Source organism: Lepisosteus oculatus, chromosome 11 (genome assembly GCF_040954835.1).
Source record: "Lepisosteus oculatus isolate fLepOcu1 chromosome 11, fLepOcu1.hap2, whole genome shotgun sequence".
NCBI lineage: Eukaryota > Metazoa > Chordata > Actinopteri > Semionotiformes > Lepisosteidae > Lepisosteus > Lepisosteus oculatus.
Window position 1 is genome coordinate 35,529,862 of NC_090706.1, and position 21,218 is coordinate 35,551,079.

General features: G+C 36.5%; 1 protein-coding gene across 1 annotated transcript; it reads right to left on the reverse strand.

Moving 5' to 3' along the window:
• Window positions 1-997: 997 nt before the first annotated feature.
• On the reverse strand, window positions 998-19,226 carry LOC102693424 (matrin-3-like). The gene is made up of 21 exons (XM_015349993.2): window positions 19,170-19,226; window positions 14,905-15,792; window positions 14,032-14,093; window positions 13,761-13,799; window positions 13,307-13,407; window positions 12,370-12,419; window positions 11,692-11,808; window positions 10,552-10,677; window positions 9,952-10,110; window positions 9,733-9,857; window positions 8,702-9,329; window positions 7,740-7,863; window positions 7,138-7,160; window positions 6,916-7,038; window positions 6,129-6,257; window positions 5,114-5,242; window positions 4,029-4,159; window positions 3,231-3,522; window positions 2,780-2,975; window positions 2,257-2,378; window positions 998-1,347 (listed from the first exon to the last, which is right to left on the reverse strand). Exons 2-21 carry the CDS (start codon window positions 15,622-15,624, stop codon window positions 1,309-1,311), a joined length of 3,435 nt encoding a protein of 1,144 aa, XP_015205479.1. The 5' UTR covers window positions 15,625-15,792; window positions 19,170-19,226; the 3' UTR covers window positions 998-1,308.
• Window positions 19,227-21,218: the final 1,992 nt, after the last annotated feature.

The window sequence follows — 21,218 nt, forward strand, 5'->3', positions numbered from 1 at the left end:
TGAGGCACAGTAATTCATTTTCACCACTGCGATTATTAGCATCTACAGGGAGAAATGGCTCAAAATGTGTACCATCGCTAGCGGTAAACATTGCAGTTCCTTTACTACACACAACACTGCATATTTTTTAAAATAACCTTTCCCTGCTTTATAGAGAATAAAAACCATGCAGATTCTCTTTCAGCAGAGCCTGGACTATCCTACCATCAGATATTAAGTCAGGAATGGTTTATATAACATTTTCCTTAGCAGCTACAGGTTGTTTCATTTTAGACTCCATGTTCAGTAGAGCAAATAAAAACTAATATTTACGAAATCATTACAAAAACGTGTGCTGCCTAGGCGTACTGTACTGGTGCTAATGTTTTAAAAAAACAATTAAAATGACTTTATGAGGTAGATTCATTGGTCTTGTCATCTTCCAAAGATGTTTCAAGAAGTTCAACTTTCATATTTGTCCGTTGTAAAATTCAGAAGGCCTTGCCGAGGTGTTAAATGAAACCCACCCTCTTTAACAATCAGCAGAACCTAAATGTTATCTGGGAACCAGATATCACACGCATAACACAAACACCAAATTTGCAGCATATTTCTTATAATGTAACATGACTCACAGACGTTTTTCATTTAAGATTTTAATGCAAAAAGTCCTGCAAAAGGACAAGCCTGAAAATTAAATGAAATAAAAACTTGAAAAAAAACTGTACAAAATGAAAAAAAAAATGAAATTCACAAAATGAATATCAGGTAAATCTTAAAACATCTACTCACAGATGTAGTCTGTGTAAGATATGGTTCCTGAAAACCAAAAAACTCTGCAAAGGCTTTAACAGTTAGAAGGTTCTTCTTAATTTGTCAGGATTCTGTTTTCTATATGCTTTGGCAATTTAGGTTCTGTGAATAACCCATGAAATGTAGCCAAAAGTATTTTAAAAGCCAATAACTTGTGATTACAGCAATCCGTCTTACATTGATGTTTGCAAACTAATGAAACTAATTCAGACAACTGTGAAACATTTATTGGGTAACCAGTTACAATTATTTCCTGGAATGTGCAAAGAAATGTGGACTGGAGCAAGCACACTATAACTGAACAAAAGATTTACATCATCCTTAGTTACATACAGCTGATTTGTGTGTAGTTCAGTTGTTGGGATGGTCAGGCGAACCTAAACAAAATCTTTACAGCATTCTGGAACATAAAAAAAAAACACTTCCAGTTGTGGAAAAGATTAAAGACTGATCCCAGCATCCTGACAGCAAAACATTATTCAGCAGTCTTTCTTCAGTATGCATCCTCATTCTTTCCTATTCTGGTGCCTTGTCTTTGCCTTCATCCAGCTTCTCCTGAAAAAGAAAACATTGCAGAAAATCCAGTGCAAGTGAGAAAAAGCAATAATCCACAGCTGTAAAGCCTGTAGCACATTTGCTTTGAAGGGATACCGCTTTCTTTATTAACAGCATATCCCAACCAAAGGATCTGTCCAGCTTCGGGGCTATCTTTATTAAACAGGATGCAAATTCAATTTTGAAAAAAAGCTGGCAACACTTTTTATTGAGCCTTGCGGCATGAAGTGAAGGTGACCCCACTTATAAATATAAAAATGCACTGATACGACAAGGGTGAAGAAGGAAGACAAGAGAAGGGGATGTTCAGTGTGATGAACAATAGCAAGTGTGCCACTGGCTGGAAAACTATTTCAGAAGACTCAGCCTGGAGCAAAATGGGAGAACTCTACACCTTTCATCATACAGTAAAAAAAGTAAGACATCAGTCTTCTCCAAATATAACTGATGACAATACTGTTACAAAACAGTTAGTATTCTCTGTTATCCACCTTCATTGTAATTAGGATACAGCCTTAGATGCTCTTGTAATGTTATAGAAATAAGATTCTTAAGATAGTTTGAATGGTTCGTAGTAATACTATTTTATTAACTTCTTGCAAATTTCCTTTAAATAACCGATAGCGGCTTAATTTAGTGGGTTATGTTTAGTCTATACATTTTGAAGGGAGGCCTCTCAGTGCTTAAAATAAATGCTAAGTAACCTATGTGTAACTATAACTTTCAAATTGAAAGGAAGGTTATATGTAGTTCATTGCCTTTTATTAAGATATGAAAATAATACTTCATTTCCATTAATATACTGAAAAGCATTAACATTGTTCTAATAAATGTGTGCTGCTTATGTGTTAAAAGAAATGTATTCCTGCCGTTTACATCAAGCAGGAGAAGTCCACTAAAAACCTTTACCTTTAGTTTCTGATAATGAGACAGGCTGGTGCAGTGAACGGTCTTTGCTGTTTTCTCACTTGTGTAGAAAAGACTGCACAGCTGGCAAAAGTAACCAACTTTTGGGACAATATAATCCAGTCCTGCAAAAAAGCATGAAAGTATGAGATAACAGCATTAATATTTTGCAATACTAGCTATGAGCTATATACATTTTATCAAGCCAACATTGTTACAGGTACTTGGGAAATATACAAGAAATGCGTTTGTAAATGTAGTCTTTCCTCTTTAACTACTTTTCACAAAACAACTGTTTTTGTCGAACATGTTTGCTGAAAATGTCTAGGTCGTCGATTATTGCATTTCAAATTTATGTGTAGTCAGAAAAAAAGTTGAGAGACAAACCCACAATTAATACTTTACAGAAAAAAAAAATCAATGAACATCGTTTACTCATTCGAGAATTTCTATGAAATGCAGTCCCCCGCTCTTGTATTTATTATTTAGAAATTGCTGTATGCCACCTTCCTCCGCAGGCTCTTACCCACAGGGTTGTTGGGTTGGTATGGCCCCAGAGGGACAGGTGTCTTCCTCTCAGGCTCATCTTTATCACAGGCCTGGGAACTCTCTCCATTGGAAGAGGCAGCGCCAGAACCATTCTGCTCACTCACTTCACTGCTTTCAGCAGCCTGCTCAGGAGCAACACTGAAGGGTTCATTGTCTGACACACTGCTTTCACCCTGATGAAAACACATGTAAAATACTTCAATATTTTTACGATACCTGAATAGGTTTCAACAGGTTTAGCACAATCTGCTCACAGACTTTGACAAACATGTCATGCTGGACTTGTTGTGAATATAATGTCTCCGTTTGATGCGGTTGATTAATAAGGTAAAAGACCTTCTTGCATTTACGCAGAATCTCTCCACATCATTGTGTATAAATAGCATAAAAACAATTCTTGATGTGGGAAAGAGATCCTGTCTGCTCACCCCTTCTCCAGGAGTCTTCTGGGAAGTGTCTGGGGCTTCGCTGTTCTTCTCTTCAGAGTCTGCAGCCTCTCCCTGCTCATTCTTCTTCACAGCAGACTCCTGCTGCTCTTTGCAGCCTGTCCTCTCTGCAGAGCCCTTGTCCTCCCGGGTGCAGAGCCTTTTCATTGTGGGTCCCTCTTCCTTGGCTTTGGCTTTAGACTGGGAGCTGCTGGGAGCGTCCTCCTCACTCCGGCTGCTCTCTGTTCGCTCTCTTTTAGCGGGTTTCTTGTCGTGCTCGGGAGGGGGCATCTTCCTGCACAAAGACAACCCGAAATAACGAGAATGTGTTTGAGCACAGAAGGGAATGTAACGTCTGGAAAAAAAATGCCATCGATAATGCCATGCGTTTTTAAACAGAAGAAGAAGTTTTGCGAAGGTTAATTTTTTCAATCCACACGACCAATGGCGTGTTCCTGATATCATGTGAATGATAAATCAATCAACACAGCTGAGCTAAGATGTACCATGCCTTCTAGTCATAATGGAGTTTACAATACCATTCACCCTGACATATGTGTTAAACTTGGTAAAAATATTTATAGACTTAAGAACTTACCATTACGATAAGTTTAAACTGAAGCATCAATCAAGTGCACTCTTTTTTGAGAATATCTCCAGATCAGATATAGCAAATATTCCCTAAATATAAAGTATTTATTAAGCAAGTATAAAGCATAGCCACCCCCTCCCCATGATTACAATCCATTCACTGTGATCAGTAAGAAGAAAAACAGTCTGATAGAAGGCACAATCACATACCAAGGTATCAGTGCGTCACTCTTCCTGCACAAATAAACATGTAAAAATCTGCCGTAGAATTTTGGTGGGTACCGAGAGTATGTCTTCACCATTTTCTCTGCAGCTTCAGTGGTGTCCATTTGAATGTAACACTGAAAAACAAACATTTGTTTAGACCCGATACTAAAGACCTCCTCTTTTCGGAAAAAAAAAAGTATATCAAGGATTCTACTCCTCGATAAGAGTCTCCAATGCTGCATCCTAGTTGTCCACTATGCTGGCTAACAGTACAGAAAAGCAAGGATCTTAAATTTTTATGTGCTAAAAAATTGAAATTCTCTAAAAAAAACAAATCTTTTCCCATCTGGAGTTGCATTTCCATTGCTGCTAGATTTAAATATAAACTTGTGTAAATAGACACTGCCTTTCTGTTATGGAATAAATATTTTATTACAGAACAATTGGAACTGTACTGTTAGAATATTTGGGAATGCATAAAGTGAATACATATAAATTAGCAATTAAATTGTTTTTACAGCCTGTTCAACGGTATAATTCAGACAATGTTATTCCAACCAAACTTAAACAAACGTAAAGCTCAATGTATGAATATACTGCTCTAAAAAAATGCAGGACTTCAGATATCATCACTATAGCTGGGGACCTTTAAAAATAAAATGTTATTAACGTAGAAACAGTTTTAAGCAGATCCAAACATACTGTGGTACTGTATGTCCATGTGAAACAGAAGATTCAAATATCATGTACAGTCCTTAAATTCTTCTTGCACTTTTTTCTGGAGAAAGCAGGTAATAAATACAGAGCTCAAGGCCACAAGAGCTAGTTTGGTATAAATGCATATTGACTCAGAATTAATTATAGAACATCTCAAGATTATGTCGCATTTTTAAGACAAACATATTTAACAATTTGAAAATAAACAATTCCTCCATCAAAAAGCCATTTCTGTGCTTTCGTACAGCAACAGTATTTCTAAGAGTCTTGCTGATGAGCCACAGAGACACAACTATATATCTAATTGGGAGAGTTCTGACCAACACCCCAGTTCTTCTAGTAGAGTTAACTTACAAAGATGCATGCCATACCCTTTTGTAAGTCCAGTTCAAACAGTAGGCAGTGACTTTCCCAAAAGGTTGAGCAATCCTTAGGAGAGAGTAGTCAGAAAACTTTACAAAAGGAAGCATTGTGATGAAAACTGATCTTCCACTTGGGCCCTTTGGAAAAACAGGTAAATGACAAAAGTTTAGGAAGACAGACTGTAATACATTAAATGTGATTAGAACATGTATACCAGCACTACATACTGTATGCTTTGGATTTACCATGACCTAGAGTCCAACAGTGTTTGTATACACATGCTATATCTAGGGCAACATAATTTCTGATATCATCTCAAAGAATATACTTTCTATGATGGAATTCAAACTCAATATTTCTCTCAACAGACTTTATTATAAAGCCCTCAGGACAATTCCGGATCACCCAGACAGCATTTTGTACCTCCAGCAACCTTATTATAAAGCATATCACCCAAACCCTAATATAAGACAAGTTCAGTCATGAACAAAGAAAACTCTGCCAAGTCATATAACAGATAATTAAAATATCTAGGTCAGCAGTTCCCAAGTTTTACAAACATTGTTTTTCAATTTTCAGCATTTTACCTAAGATATTTAACAGTCTGTATTCAGTAAACAGTCAGAATGTATGCAACTTGCATTATGTAAAATTAGTCATTACCTCAACAAATAATTTGCAAAGCACAGTAGGACCTTTGCACGCACATATGTATATTGAGTAATTTAATGAAATGGCTGGTGCAGTTTTCATTACTTTGAAAACAAAATGTAAGGTTGGAGTGATGAGTTTTAACCTTAAACCTGATTCTGCATCACATTTGTCCCCCACAGCTACTGCCGGGTCTCCAGATACCACCCCCTACATCTTGGATGAAATACTCCTTTTTGTTTCTAGCTTAACAGTGTGATATTTTAGCTCTTTTTCTATTAGTTTTGCATGCATGATGGGGTAAATATATGCTAAAAAGATCCAAGCATTGGCAGCACCTATACTTCATTTTATTTTTTTTCATGAACATACCTCTAACTCCTCCTTTTCAAGCCATAGACTTATCGTGACAGGTTTGCCACACACTAGTGCTGTCTTGGTTGTACTGTAAAATTCTACCATTTTGCTTGCTGCTTCTTTTGTTGGTAATTCCAGTAGTGCCTAATATAACAAGGAAATCAATGTATATTAGAGACAATGTTAGACACTTACAAATCTGTTCCAAAAAGAGCTAAAAAATAATCTGCTGCTTCAATCACAACATATTATCTGCATGCTATAACATTTAAGGCAGTATGTCAAGTTTTGTAAGAAAAATGTCATGTTACATATGTCACAGGGTACACCAACCATAATTAGTATTGCTATTACTTAAGTGTTCCTTTTTATATACAACACCACTTTTATAGTATCTATGATTCACTCCAAAAATATATAAACCTCTATTTTTCTAACAGCACTACCATCAATGTACCCAAGATTACATTAGCACTGAAATGTTTCCCATACCAGAAATAAGGGGCTAACAGAGACCTGTTGAATCTTTATTGTAAAGAAGCTCATACATAAATTCAATTCAATTCAATTTAAGTGGACAGGAACATACAACTTTTTACATTTAATACATATCTACAAACCACATGATCAATCATCATTTTTTCAGAGTGGTGTATAACGAACAACAAACTAAATGACGTATATTAATGTCAAAAGGTAACATCAGTGTAGCCCCATAGCTGTAGTGAACATTTATTGAAGTTACTGGCTTTATGTGATAATAGGAGATGTGCCACTAGCTCAAATTATTAAGGGCACTTACTTCATTTTTGTAGTACTGTATTAGGTGCTTGGTAACTTTCCCAAAAGGTTTGGCAAGATAAAAAATGTCCTCCTTAGAGCCATATCCTCTTCTGAAGTCTTTAATGACAACAACTCTTCCAGCCTGTTAAAAAGCACACAATATTTTCACCTTAATTGCTGTAGGGCAAACATTCTTTGTCCTCGGCAACAGAAAAGAGAGAAAACAAAATTGTATACTAACCCTTAAAGATTCCTGCAGGTGTCCTAAAAGGAAAATGAAGACATTTCAGGACTTTCTGTATTTCTAATAACACTTTTATACTCATAAACTGAGTATGTATGGACCATAAACTGTCATTTCTCATGCAAAAGTTAGGATATTAAATGCACAGCCAAAAGACATAAAAAGAACAAATAATACTTTAACATTGGAATAGAAAAATCTTGTAATTTATTACACTTAAGATACACTAACGCTCCCGCATATATAATGAAACAAAGGTGACAAAGCCAGTACACTTTTCTGATGGTGGTACAAAACATATAATATATTTCAACAATCATCTGGGAACCATTTATCGGGGGCAGCTCTCAGCCATTAAGCAGATTCACTGCATTGCTTATGCTGTCATCCCATTTACCAATTAAGTGCATTTCTTGTATGAGTATGCATGTATGCGTTTACACCAAACAGACTCACTGATTTATAGTTTAGAAACAACTTTTCTCTTCTGCTTTTTCTAGGTACACTAAAACTTGAATATCTTAGAGCTTCTGATGAATTTGTATAGCATCACTCTTAAAAAATCCTAAAACATTTAACATCATCAGAAAAAGCCTTACTAGAAGACGATACTTCAGATTCTTTTTCCGATGTATTTTCTGAATTTTCAGCATCTTCATCTAGCTCATCCAGTGTAACAAAGTCATCCAAATTCTCTGGAAAATCCATTTCTAGCATCTCTTCCTTTAAAAAACAACACATTGGAAAAAATAGAATACAAATTATAGAGCTGTGAATTTCTTCCTGAGCATGTTTCCTTAGAAATATATTTTCAGTGATGAAACTTTTACAATTTTCAATTACATTATTTAGCTATTTCTTAAAATGTCAAAATCTGAAATATTCTGCTAGATGTGACAGATGCACATCTGCATGTACAACCCTTTAAAAAGGTTTTAAAACAGATGACACTCAAAGATTTTATTAACAGATAAAACAAATGCAAGATGTTTAAATTATACATTAAGAAGATAGATCAGTACTCAATTTATTGGTACAAGAAGTATTAGCAATGATTAACAAAAACTAAAAAAGTAGTCAGATTCAATTTTAACTCTACATTACTGATCTAGACATTCCTAAAATAAAAATATAACATTTTGCTATTATTAATAATAAATGGCACCGTTTACAATACATTAAATCAATGTGAATTTTAAGGTTCTTGGAATTTACAGAGTGTCAGATAATAATACCAAAGTGTTTTCTTTCTTCTTCTTTTTTTCAGCATGGAATAAACCTATTACTTGTTCAGTTGGGAATAGGATTGAATGCATCCAGTTTCTCCACAGCATCTGCACAATTCACTAAATGCTTTGCGTTACTTTTATCAGAATTGTATTCTTTAGCATTTAACAGTTTTCTAGCAATCCAGTTCTTTAGCAGTAGTGATATAGATATTATATAAACGGAGGGATCTTCAATTTCAGTATTAATTACATGACAATCCTTTAAACATTTTATTATTCCATTTTCCAGAACATATGATGCTATGTGTTATCACCACAGTAGAATTCCTTACCTCTTCACACTCATTTGACTCCACAGCTTCCTTTTCTTCTGTTGATGTGGCTTCTTCCTTTACTAACTCTTCCTTTGGGATCTCTGAGTTTTCTGCAGATTCCACTGGCAGCTCTTTCATCAGATCCTGCGAATGAGAATTCTCTCCAGGTTTTGCCTCTGTATTCCCACACAATTCCTTTGAACTCTCCTGAGATTTCTCCTCCAGGTTCTGTTCCATTAAAACCTCTGCACTGTCAGGCGATTTTCTTTCTGGGACATCTGCCTCCGTCTCCACACCCTCCACCGACGTCTCCATTGGTTCCTCTCCTGGGGTCCATGATGCCACATCATCTTGTGCCACATCTTCCTTGGCATCATCCTCATCCTCCTCTACCATCATTCCCTTATCATCTTCATCAACTTCCACATCCAACTCACCCAACACATCATCTTCATGCTTGTGCTCGTCGTCAGATTTTTCCTCCTCCCCTGTAAGGTCTTCCTTTTTCTCTGTGGAATCCCCGCGTGTAGGAGTCCTTTCCTTGTTTCTGGAATGAGAGCTCCTGGAAGACTCTTCACTCCTATGCTTACTGCTGTGCCTTCTGCTCACTTCACCCCTTCTAGAGGGTGCCGAATCGGGGCTCATCCTAAAATTGTCACACAATCATCAGCTCTACAAGACAGCTCTCAGTATGTGATTCTACTAAAGCTGAAATACTACACAGAAACATAGTTCATACAGATATAATCAGCCCCGAAACAATTAGTGATGGGCAAAGTCTAACATATCAACTTCAAATTGTAAATAAAATCTGAACACTCTCCTGACTGTATGAATGATATATTACGATTTAAATTATTTAACGTACATGTTACTGAGAGGAATTAAAATTGGAACCAAGATATTTTTTTTTAGTGCTTCTCAGTATATATACTTTTTCCCCCTAACAGTTGTGGATAATGCATTAGCAAGGTATGATAAAAAAATTGGAATAAACATGCTGTAGATGAACATTTTTCATTGTACATCTGTGAAGGTATATTCCTTACCTAAGCCTTTTGTGTGTTGTCCACAATTTTACCTTCACACTCTTGCCATTGATCCTGAGCATATTGGAACTGTAGTATTTCACCATTATCTCAGCATCTTCAAAATCTGCCATTTCTATAAGAGCCTACAAAACATAATGAAAAAATGGAAACAATAAACAAAAATCAATTATCCTTATGTTAATAGCCCTCAAATGCCATTTTTTTCTCACTACTTACCTCATTTGTTGAAAATTTAGAGCACTGCACTTCCCCAAACAGCTTAGCTACATCAATGAGTTCAGATTCTATGTCTTTTCCTACTGGAAGGTGAGAAACACACACCACAGCATAACCTTGATTCTTTGAATGTTTTTCAGGCACATCCAGTCTAGGGGTCTAAATGAATCATAAGGAAAAAAAGCTTGATGTTAAGCAAAGCATATTATGGACACCTATAAACAGGAGAACAATAAGACTCTGTAAATGCTCATTTGACTTTAAAATCTGGTTTTACTCTGTGTACATGTCTACTAACAGTTACGAGACATTTAAAACAATCACAAATGTAGAGGAAGAGAGTGGGGAAAAAACTGTCTGGCTGAAATTTTAAAGTTGGAAAAAAGTAAATAGAAATGTTCTTCGTGGTTAAAATAAAATAAAGACAATATTCAGCATTTGTTCAAAAGGGAGTATTTTAAATTTTTATATTTATCTTCCAATTTGACCAGATAGAAAAATTAATGGCATACTTGGTGGTAGAATTATATGAGAATTGTTAAACATATTAATCTAGATTCTATTTTATAAGATAGCCTGTAACAATATAATAATACTTACCTTAATGCTCTCAACAACAGGGGACAAATAGATGAGTAGCTTTATATCTTTTACAAAGAATGGCTTCTTCTGATAGTGGTTAACCACAGTTACTGCTTCTTTGTGTGTAGACATTTCCAAAAAACCCTAAATAACAGAGTAATTGAAAAATGTTGCTGACTTCAGACATGTAAAATTCTCAATCAATGTTGTTGTGCATGGAGTCACAATGTTTCTCAGCATTTACAATGTAACAACTTAAAATGTAAAAAGAAGTGGATAGAAAATGGATGGATAGATGATTTTGCAATCAGGAGCGTTTTCTGCATGTGTATCTTTCCTTAAACCTTAGTACACACAAGTTTTAGATGTCTGTGTCTAGTAAAAGAAAAAATAAGCTGTGCTCTAAACGCTACTGAAGTTTTGGATGATACTTCCTTGATTACTTAGCTTGGGAGGTTTTCACCACTACATTTGCAGTTTCAACCTCAGCATCCTGTGATTTATGTTTTAAGTGAGCTCTTAACTATATACATGAACTTAAGATTTTCTGAGATAAATCAGAATAATAATATTCCCAAGTGTAAAACAGGCATCTAAAAACCCTGCTAGACTGTAGTTAAGGACTGTGCCATAATTCCAAGACTACTACTACACAGAAAACTAGAATTTAATAGTTAAAGAAATATCATATCAGCTACAGTATCTACCTGTATCATATAAATATCACAAATATCACCTGAGCAGAAGTTAAAAGTTTGACTTTCTTCAAGTTTACATGTGAACATGAAAATGTTCAATATGGTCAAATGTTTCCTTTAAACTCCTTTGCTATGGAATTCTTCAAGAACTAAATCATTAACTTTAGAATATGAATGGTGAACTGTTAGTACAGATGAAAGGATCTTTTAACAATATGCAAAGGTATCAACACTTTTACAATGTTTGCTAATTAAGCAGTATAAATATGAATCAACCAGAAGATAAAAGTAAAGATTATGCTAAAATTCAATAAAGGAATACATGGAGGTTATGTGCCACAGATGTTCATCTTAAATTAACAAATAAGTAATTAAAAAATACATGAAGGATCTAAAAACAAACTCCACATGCTGTAAACCCTTAGTGCTAGAATACAACCTATTATTATAAGAGTCCTACCTTACAAGGGAACACCAAGTGTTTAACAACAGTCCCAAATGGCTCAGCCAGTTTTAGCAAATCCTTGACATCCAAAGTCCCTTTTGGAAATTTAGTGACCACCACTCTTGTTCCTGCCTGGTGTCAAGAATAAAAACATTCACTGCTGTGACTTATCTTTACCCACAACACAAATAATTCCAGAACAAAACTTTGCACAGCTCAATTAATGCATTAAGGAAAGATAATCAAATGCCCTCATGATGTTTTCTAGCAATTGTAGTTGAACATTGTCAAATACACTCAGTGAAGTTTAACAATAATTAATTAGTAATAAGTACGAAGATGTATAATAAGTATCTATAAATAGAATATCATACAGTACTTACCCCTCCAGTTCATTTACTGAATTTGCCATTTAAAGAATTATCCAGTATGAATACACAAAACATAAACTGTAGCAAGTTTAATACTGCATCATTTCAAGTAGTTTAAATTTCAAGTTCCACTGAAAGTCTATACTGCGTGCACTCATATGGTCCTAAATCCATACAGTCATACAACGTCAACAGCAAAGAAAGAATACATACTTATGAAATACTACAGAAAAGCAATACAGCAGGTTTCTTTAGAATGGAGGTCAAATACAACAAAGACTGACTCTTCAGTAATTATTTTGAAGCAAAGGAAAAAGATTACCTTTGGTTTCAGAAGGGGTCGTCTTTCTGGTGGAAGTGTAGCCCTTTCACCTTAAAACCAGAAGAATTCAAATACAAGTGTTGGTTTCTTACACCACTGTACATGGTCCGTACATGGCAACAATAGCAATAATCCTTATATAGGCAGATAATTTAAACTGATAACAGAAAGAGAAACTCTCTCTTCTCCACAAATTTAGCTCATTACATATTGAGGAAATGTTTAGGAAGTTAGATAAGTTCGCCTATTTCCAATTTGTATGGGAAAAAAGACAAGTGGGATTCTTAGAGGCCTTAGCATTTAGCCAGCCTAGATTCTTGTGTTTAATTAAAGCTGACAGCTCAGGGCTAACTTTAAAGCTTTTAAACGGTGCATGATTGTAGACAACATTTCTAAAACTGTTTTTAAAGTAGGTCCCAAGGATTTTTGACAAATGAGAGAAACTCTGATCCAGCTTATTAAAGCCAGGTTATGAAGATAATCCTGTACATTAAAATTCTTAAAACTTCCTAAGTGTTTCTTAAAATGACAATTGCTTCCAGGAAGAATAAAGTAAGGTTCCAAATGAGGAACCTTGCTTGACTAGTATCTTAGACATAATTGAAATTGACAAAAAAAAATAGCTCCAGTGATCACATACTGCTCCAGTCCTAGAATGGCCACCTCAGCTACAGTATAGCTGGAAAAGTCAGCAGGAATGAAGCACGAATGGCAAAACTAAACTGACCTTTGAGTAAGCAATAATCAATTTGTTGGAAACTTCAGTGGGCATGCATCTAGGACAGAAATAATATGGGGGGAGGGAAACTATACAGCAAGTTTGGACTATCGCCAGGCATCACAACAGTTTGTGTTCATCCATCTGTAATTTCCAACACTTCGTACTTGCCTACTCAATAGCATCAGCCAAATGAAAAACGGTGCTTGTTTTTATTACCCGCAGAACGATCTGAACTATATGGTCTCCTCTGTGAGCTGCTTGACCGGGATCCTGCTCTTCCGGAAGACAAGAGGTCATCTGGTGGATACGAGTCAGGCCTTGCAGGAAGAAAATACCGTCAGGTCTCTGTTCTATGTTTTTAAACATGTTGTTGCTGTATTAAACTGATAACAATAATTGTTGCAATAACTAGATCCTTCACATTAAAAGTGAATTTACCAAATAACATGGATTACATATCACTACTATTAAGACAAATTCAACAATTAATGCACATTCTTAACCACTACGATTGCCAAAAAATTAAGTACATTTCAAGCGGTATAACAGGTGACTGGAGCACAGGACTACATTTAGCAGACAGTATAAAGAAATCAAACTCAGCCTTATGTTGTATTTGCAGGCTGTGTATTCTGTAACCTCTTTGCAGTTTACAAATCACACTACTCACATTCTGTTCGATATGAATTGTGGATCCCATCCTGGATATCTACAAAGTAATAAAAAAAATAAAGAATATAAATCACTTTAAGAATTTATGTAGGTGTAAGTTAAGTGAATTTCTAAATTAATTTCATTAACACTTTAAAGTTTCAATATTCTTGGACATCTTACAAAGCAATACAAAATGAATACAAAAAAAACTGTAATCTAGCAGAAACAATGGCTGTTATCTTATATTGTATTAAAGTACATCTCGGCTCAGTGCAAGTACAACTTACATGCGAAGGAGGTCACGTCGATTCTCTGCATGTCGGACCCCATTAATGTGCTGACTCCAGGCCTAAAAAAAAAAATCTGTTTTTTTTCATGATACTACAACATAGCTAGTCCTACAAGGGCCTTTCAAAATCCAAGTGAAAATCAGAATTCTAAAATTCTGCTACAGCCTCCATTGCTGCTGTTCATAGTTTGAAATGACAACAAAGTCTTAATGTTTTGTACATTTGTTAGTATAGTTATGCATTTTGAAGACCTGATTTAAACGGATCTCTTTTTTAAAACCTATTGTGCTTTACTTTTCCTAACACTCTTCAACAAAATATAAGGATGTTATTAAGTACCCAAAACCAATAAGTGAAAGAGGCGACTGTAATATTTCACTATTAACTAATACTGAGAAATTTTCCTATTTTGCTTGGATGGCCTATTAACGAGAGAGACAATGGTGTGTAAAAAGAGGACATCTATATTTTGATGATTTTAAACAGAATTTATTTCTAAAGAACTGGTGAATGATATGTTGTAAAAATACAAAACAGGTCACCACAATGCAATTTAGTTAAGTGGTGCTGACTGTTTCATTTTGAATTCCGAGTGCAATTTTACCATCACAGATCAACACTTTGGTGGTAAACAGATTCGATTTTATAGGAGTTTGGGACATTTTATGGATGTCCAAAGACGTAACTTCAGCCACGTTTTAGTTTTTGCAAACTTGCAATTCAACCTTTTCGAAAAAGCAGCAGTAAAATGTTGAAAAACAAAACAAAGTTGCAAACAAATTAAAAAAAAATAAACATGAAACACTGAAGCTCGTGGATTACAAAGGGAAGAGAGACGAAACCAACCAAAGTGGAAAAACAAAAACTTACCCTGCTTGAATTCACATCAAAATCACAAAGAGAGCAAACGTGTGGAAAAGAGCGGGGCATTAATCCATGAAAATCATCGACCTCGAATGATGACGGAGACCGTGGTCTGCTCTCTACATAAGGTCTCTCGTGGGACGGTTTCGAATAACGGAGATCTCGATCTTCTCTCGCTCTATCTGCGCGATCTTCTCTCCCAGATTTTCCATAATTGTAATCAACCACATAACTGTGGACCGGAGATTTACTGCTAGATCTGGGGGGCCTACTACTGGGCCCAACGTCCTGCCACTTGTCCTCTGAAGGTTTGTACTGCTGCTCTCTTGGAGGGGAGGCACTACGCTGGCTGCGATGGTCTGATGAATGACCTCTTGCACTTTTCTTTGCTTTAAGCTGCATGATAAGATGAGGCAATGTTTCCACAGTAATCTTATTTTCCGGAATCTGTGCCAATGCATCCAAGTCTTCAGGTGACAGACCAAGAGTAGCAAACAAATTAAGAGCATTCGTATTTTCTCCAGAGCTCTGGGAAGGGTGAGACTCCTGGGATTTGCTTGCAACCTCCAAAGATACAGTGCTGTGAGACAGCTCTGGTGGCTCACTGTAGGTATTCTGGGCCTGCTCTTCACTTACATCCATATTTAAAGTTTCTGGAGAAGCACTGACATCACATCCAGCTGTAAATGCTTCTTTATCACTACCCAAAGGGAGATTTTCAGCCATTGGGTGAACCGGGGACAAAAAAATATAAATGTGAACACTATATATTAAGGACAGAATAAAGATACAGACCAATAATCAGTCTCAGAGTCCAAAATTGTAGTGAGAAAAAAAAACAGGAGAATAACCTTAAAAGATGAAGGATTCCTCTTCTGAGATGATAGCAATATTCTGTGTAGATGAAACAATATATAAAGAAAACTGATTAAATAAAACTCATTAAAATCTGAGCCTTTTGTTAGTCATGTCAGACTGTTGGGAGGTTTGTACTTGGCACGTTTACAGAAAACAGGAATTTCTTCCTACGCAGGTAATACAGAAAATGTCAAATAGGCATGGCCCTCTAAAATCCCGGCTTGTGAGCCTCAATAATATACTTTCAGTAATATAAAAATAAATTCTAAATACTAATAAAGTATTATGTCAACTTGTCACATGCTTACTAATCTCATACTGAATGCAGTCTCATCCTTTCATGATCTCATGCTGTTATTAGTAACCCATTGCTTGAAACCTGCCAATGATCTTTGATCGCATTAACAATTAATTTTCTCCTTCTAAAAAACTTGCAATACAAATTAATTTCAATACCACTATAACATTGTTAAAGCAATGCATATTCCTTCTGTATTCTGACTTACTACAACATTAAGCACAACTAAATCAGCATTTGTTTATCAAAAATCATTATAAATAAGCATGTTTTTCATTAAATACAGTGGTGTGAAAAAGTAAGTACACAGCATGAAAAGGTTCGTCTTTTTTACATTTGTGGACAAAAGGATACTTCATCATCATTTTAACAATACTGATAGATAAACGTGATCTTATTTTTTTTAAAATAATAAGATCAAAAGAGCTCTCCGAGGTCCTCAGAAGAAAGATTGTTGATGCCTATGAATTGGGGAAGGGGTTTTAAAACCATTTCCAAGCAATTTGTAGTCAATCACTCCACTGTCTGAAAGATCATCTACAAATGGAGAAAGTTTCAAACCACTGGTAATCTATCCAGGCCAGGTCGTCCCACCAAATTCAGCCCAAGAGCTGACCGAAAGATGCAGCAGGAAGTCTCCAACAACCCCAGAATAACATCAAGGGAGTTACAGGCAAGTCTTGCCTCAGTCAATGTCAAAGTGCATGAGTCAACCATCTGATAGAGACTGCACAACTTTGCCCTACAAGCAAGGTCAGGAAGGAAGAAGTCTCTGATCTCAAAAAAGAATATAGGTGTACGACTGAAGTTTGCCAGACAACACCTGGGTGAAGATCAGGACTATTAGAACAATGTGGTCTGGACAGATGAGACAAAGGTTTGCTGTTTGGCCACAATGCCAGACATCATGTTTGGCGAAGACCAAAAACTGCCTTTGACCAAAAGAACCTCATAGCAACTGTAAAGCATGGTGGTGGAAATATTGTTTGGGGCGGCTTTTCTGCCTCAGGGCCTGGCCAGCTTGCCATTATAGAGTCAAGCATGAATTCCACATTGAACCAGAGAGTACTTGAGGAGAATGTGAGGCCATCTGTCAAAAAGCTGAAACTGAACCTTAAGTGGACCTTGCAACGAGACAATGACCCAAAACACTCAAGCAAATCCACAAAAGAATGGCTCAAAAAGAAGAAATGGAGGGTTCTGGAATGGCCAAGACAAACCCCAGAGCTTAATCCCATAGAAATGCTGTGGGGACTTGAAGCGGGCTGTACATACAAGAAGGCCCTCAAAACATCACACAGTTGAAGGAGTTCTGTAAGGAGGAGTGGGCAAAAAATGTTCCAAGTCGATGTAGGAGACTGATAGACAATTACAACAAACACCTACAAGAAGTGATTTCTGACAAAGGGGGCAACACCAGCTATTGAAGCCAGGGCCTGTACTTATTTTTTCCACAGCAGACAATTGCACTTCTGCCTTTTTTTGTTGAATAAATGATTGCAAATAATAATTTTCATTGTTATTTGTTAAACTAGATCACCTTTATCTATCAGTATTGTTGAAATGAAGATCAAATATCCATACATGCAAATATGTTGAAAAACACACACTTTTTCATGGGGTGTACTTACTTTTTCACAACACTGTATATTGTATAAATTAAGTACTGTTTGATAGAAGACCACATTGTTACTGAACTGGCTGTAAACTAATTTTGGCTTTAAAACAGTAGTTCTGATCCTAGAATAACCCTGTCTGTCATGGTCTTACAACTGTACTCTTGATTAAATAGACTAATTAATAGACTTATTTCTTCATTTGAACTTCTTTATTGATTAGATCTTTTGAAACCATTTCTGTCTTTGGCTACCCAAAAACCTGTTCTATGTGTTTTTACAAACACATTTAAAAATCAGAACCCATTCCTTACTCAACCTGCCTGTCAAATGCTTCATTTTGTGTCTAAGCACCTCTTAACAGGTTGACTGGACATATTGTCCATTGACAATCTCAAACACTCCAACCAAAACAAATTGGTTTACAGACATTCCACAAAACTGAACAAGGACAGGTGTAGAATTAAGAAAAAAAGATCAAATTTCTGATGACCAACCCATGCTAACTGGCAGTCTTAATAATTAATTGGCCACCAGGAAGAGGCGATATCTTCCAGGACCAGGAATGACAACCACTGATCTAGGTAACCATGAATACCTTAATGTTTCCCTCGTGCAAATCGATTTCTTAACGCAGAAAATGTGATTATTTTTATTACAAACCATTCATAACAAGGCCTCCCTGCCACGCTCAAAAACCCAAGGTTACAACAGATGTCAGACTATCCCATCTTGCAGGTACTCCTTTGTTTCCATCGACTACAAAGATAAACGAATAACATCTGGCAACACTTATTCTACTATTTCATACCCAATGAAACCAAATGTGGTATACAGTATTTACAGAATTCCTGAATTCGCAAATTGTTGAGTGCGTTCACAAAACAAAAAACAAACAAAAAAAACAGTCGGATCAAATACGCCTTTTCTTTTACAGGTCCGTTATACTAAGTCACGAACCCCGGGGATTCAACCGCGTTTGTGTTGCTGCTCTCAGGTTTTCTAAGAATTACTTTAAAAACGGCTAAGCCACAGATCGTTCGCTGCACCGCTACTTAAAAGAACACGACTGCAATTTCTAAAGTGACAAGTATTTTTTTCCCCATTTAACATTTTAAGAAAGTAATAACTACATTGGGCAGTGGACGATCCCTCGTCTACTGTTTACCTTGGTAGGCAGAAGAACGATTTGATATTATTTATTTCAAAAGGATTGACTCGACGCAGGGAAGGTATGTTTGAGACTAAGGCCTACAGTCACCATTCGCCTTTTACCGTTTTGTAAACTGCAATGATCCAGAATATTTAAAGTAATCAATGCTGCTACTCGTTTCTGACTTTCGGGATTCTTAGGTCACACTGATCATGGCGTGGTCAAAAGGGAAATGATGTTATGTGAAACACTATGCATAACCAGAAAGGGGAATAGTTAATGCATGTTCTCACAATTCGCTAACATTATGCTTAAAGAGATAAGACTCTTTAAAAAAAAAACTTACCTTGAACGATTTAGTTTTATTATTGTTTTCACAGAAACACCACAACACCGTCTTCTCACACAAGCACAGCCACTTCCGGTAGTAGTTTTTTTTTCTTGGAGAATGTCTGAGCTCTGATTGGAGGATTTCTAACTCTTGCCATTTTTCACCCATCACCCGGATGTTAATTGATGGTTCGTAATACGCTTTTTTTTATGGGTGCTGGCGATTTTGAGAATACTCATTAATTCCTACACAGAAAGCATATTGTACATAAGCGTTTAGTTTAAATTTATATATAATATAGTTTAAATTCAAGGAGCATACATGCTTCTGTGAGTGTTCGTAAAAATAGGAATGCTTCCCTCCCCTAAATATTTGTTAGATGTATGTAGGCACTAATATATAAAAACATTTGTATATTTATCTTTTCCTACAAATCCCATGAACTGGTATTGTATTTATCATTTAACAACTAAAATAAACCAGTTTAAAAAAGTTCTTTGATATCAAGTGTTCTATTTTATTCTTCTTAAAACCTTAGTGTCCCAAGCAAGAGGTACTGCCATTGTTTGTGTCGTAATTATGACCTTAAATGATTTGCAGGACTTCAGCCCAACTCTGACAGAACAGACAGCATATCAGGGAGGTACTAGTATGCTGTGCCAGAGTTCACATGTGCTCTCCCCATCCTGGCACTCTGACCACCAGTAAAAATACTGATGCCTTTACCCAGATGGCCTCAGCAATAGATAAGCTGAAGACTCTTTAGGAGAACTTTGTGGAGGAGCTCCTTAATCAATACCGGACAGAAACCTAGTACTGCAGCAGGGTTTGGGAGTTCAAATGAATTTTGCAGTCTAAAGCATAACATTTAGTGCTTGCAATCATTTATTGCTGAGAAAACTCATGAGGTTTACTGTACTACAATACTACCAACAATCTATGCTTGGCCTCAGTGCTCACCATTCAGTTCACTTCCAGTTAAAACCTGTTGTATCAGTAGTCTTCATTAATGAAACACTATATATGTATATAGCGGGGACCCAATCTTTTCCCAGCATTCATCTCTTTGCAGCTCCCTTTTTCCTCAATTTCATCCTTGCAACAGCTATGTAACTTGTTCCACCTAGTAACAGTAATCTCTTAAGGTGGTATTGCTGGAAAACTAATGAATGAGCACAACAACATAATAATAATAATAATAGTTCCTAACATTTATGTAGCACTTTTCTGGACACTCCACTCAAAGTGCTTTACAGATAAAGGGAGCTCCCATCCACCACCAATGTGCAGCATCCACCTAGATGATGCACAGGTACGCTCACCACACATCAGTTTTCAGTGGGAGAGGAGAACAGAGTTATGAAGCTAGTCCATAATGGGGATTATTAGGAGGGTACGACTGGTAAAGGCCAATGGAAAATTTGACCAGGGGTATCACCCCTACTCTTTTCAAGACACACTGTGGGGATTTTTAATGACCAAAGAGAGTCAGGAACTCAGTTTTACGTCTCAATAGAAGAATGGCACCTTTTTACAGTATAGTGTCCCAGTCACTAGTCACTATACTGAGGCATTAGAACCCATACAGCCTATGGAGGCTCCCTACTGCCCCTGTTCTAGCATAAACTTAGTTTTTCCCGGGATCTCCGTGAAGTTGGCCCCCACACATACAGCACAATCGATTAAACCCACCGTCTTCGTTAGTTCTACGTTTGTGTCGTTGAAAGTAGCGTTTGTGCTGCTTTCGTTCCCGAGATATAGCGCCTTGTGTTCCCGGTGATCACGTGACCATGCAGGGTGACTTTGACCTCCAGTGACCCCGTCTGCCGAGTTTAAGCGTCTGTTACCGGTGCGAGAGTAACAGTTCTGCAATCGTGTTCCTCTGTTTGCCCGGGTGGGGGGCGGCGCTGGATTTTGCATTTTAATATCAGTGTCTTCTGTGCGTTTGTGTGAGCATGTCTGATGTCCTAATCAGAAGAGTTGCGGGTGGAGTCTCAAAAAGCGAACACTAGCAAACAATTGCTTGCTCTTACCAAGAGGCTTTAACGAGCACGTCTTGATACT

Bases quoted from the DNA above. Each gene is read 5' to 3' on its own strand.
- LOC102693424 (XM_015349993.2), bottom strand. From the start codon at position 15,624: ATGGCTGAAAATCTCCCTTTGGGTAGTGATAAAGAAGCATTTACAGCT. The intron at 6,258-6,915 runs GTAAGTGCCCTT...TTGTTATATTAG, and splicing joins TACAGTACTACAAAAATGAA to GCACTACTGGAATTACCAAC. The intron at 5,243-6,128 runs GTATGTTCATGA...GTTTTTCCAAAG, and splicing joins TTGAAAAGGAGGAGTTAGAG to GGCCCAAGTGGAAGATCAGT.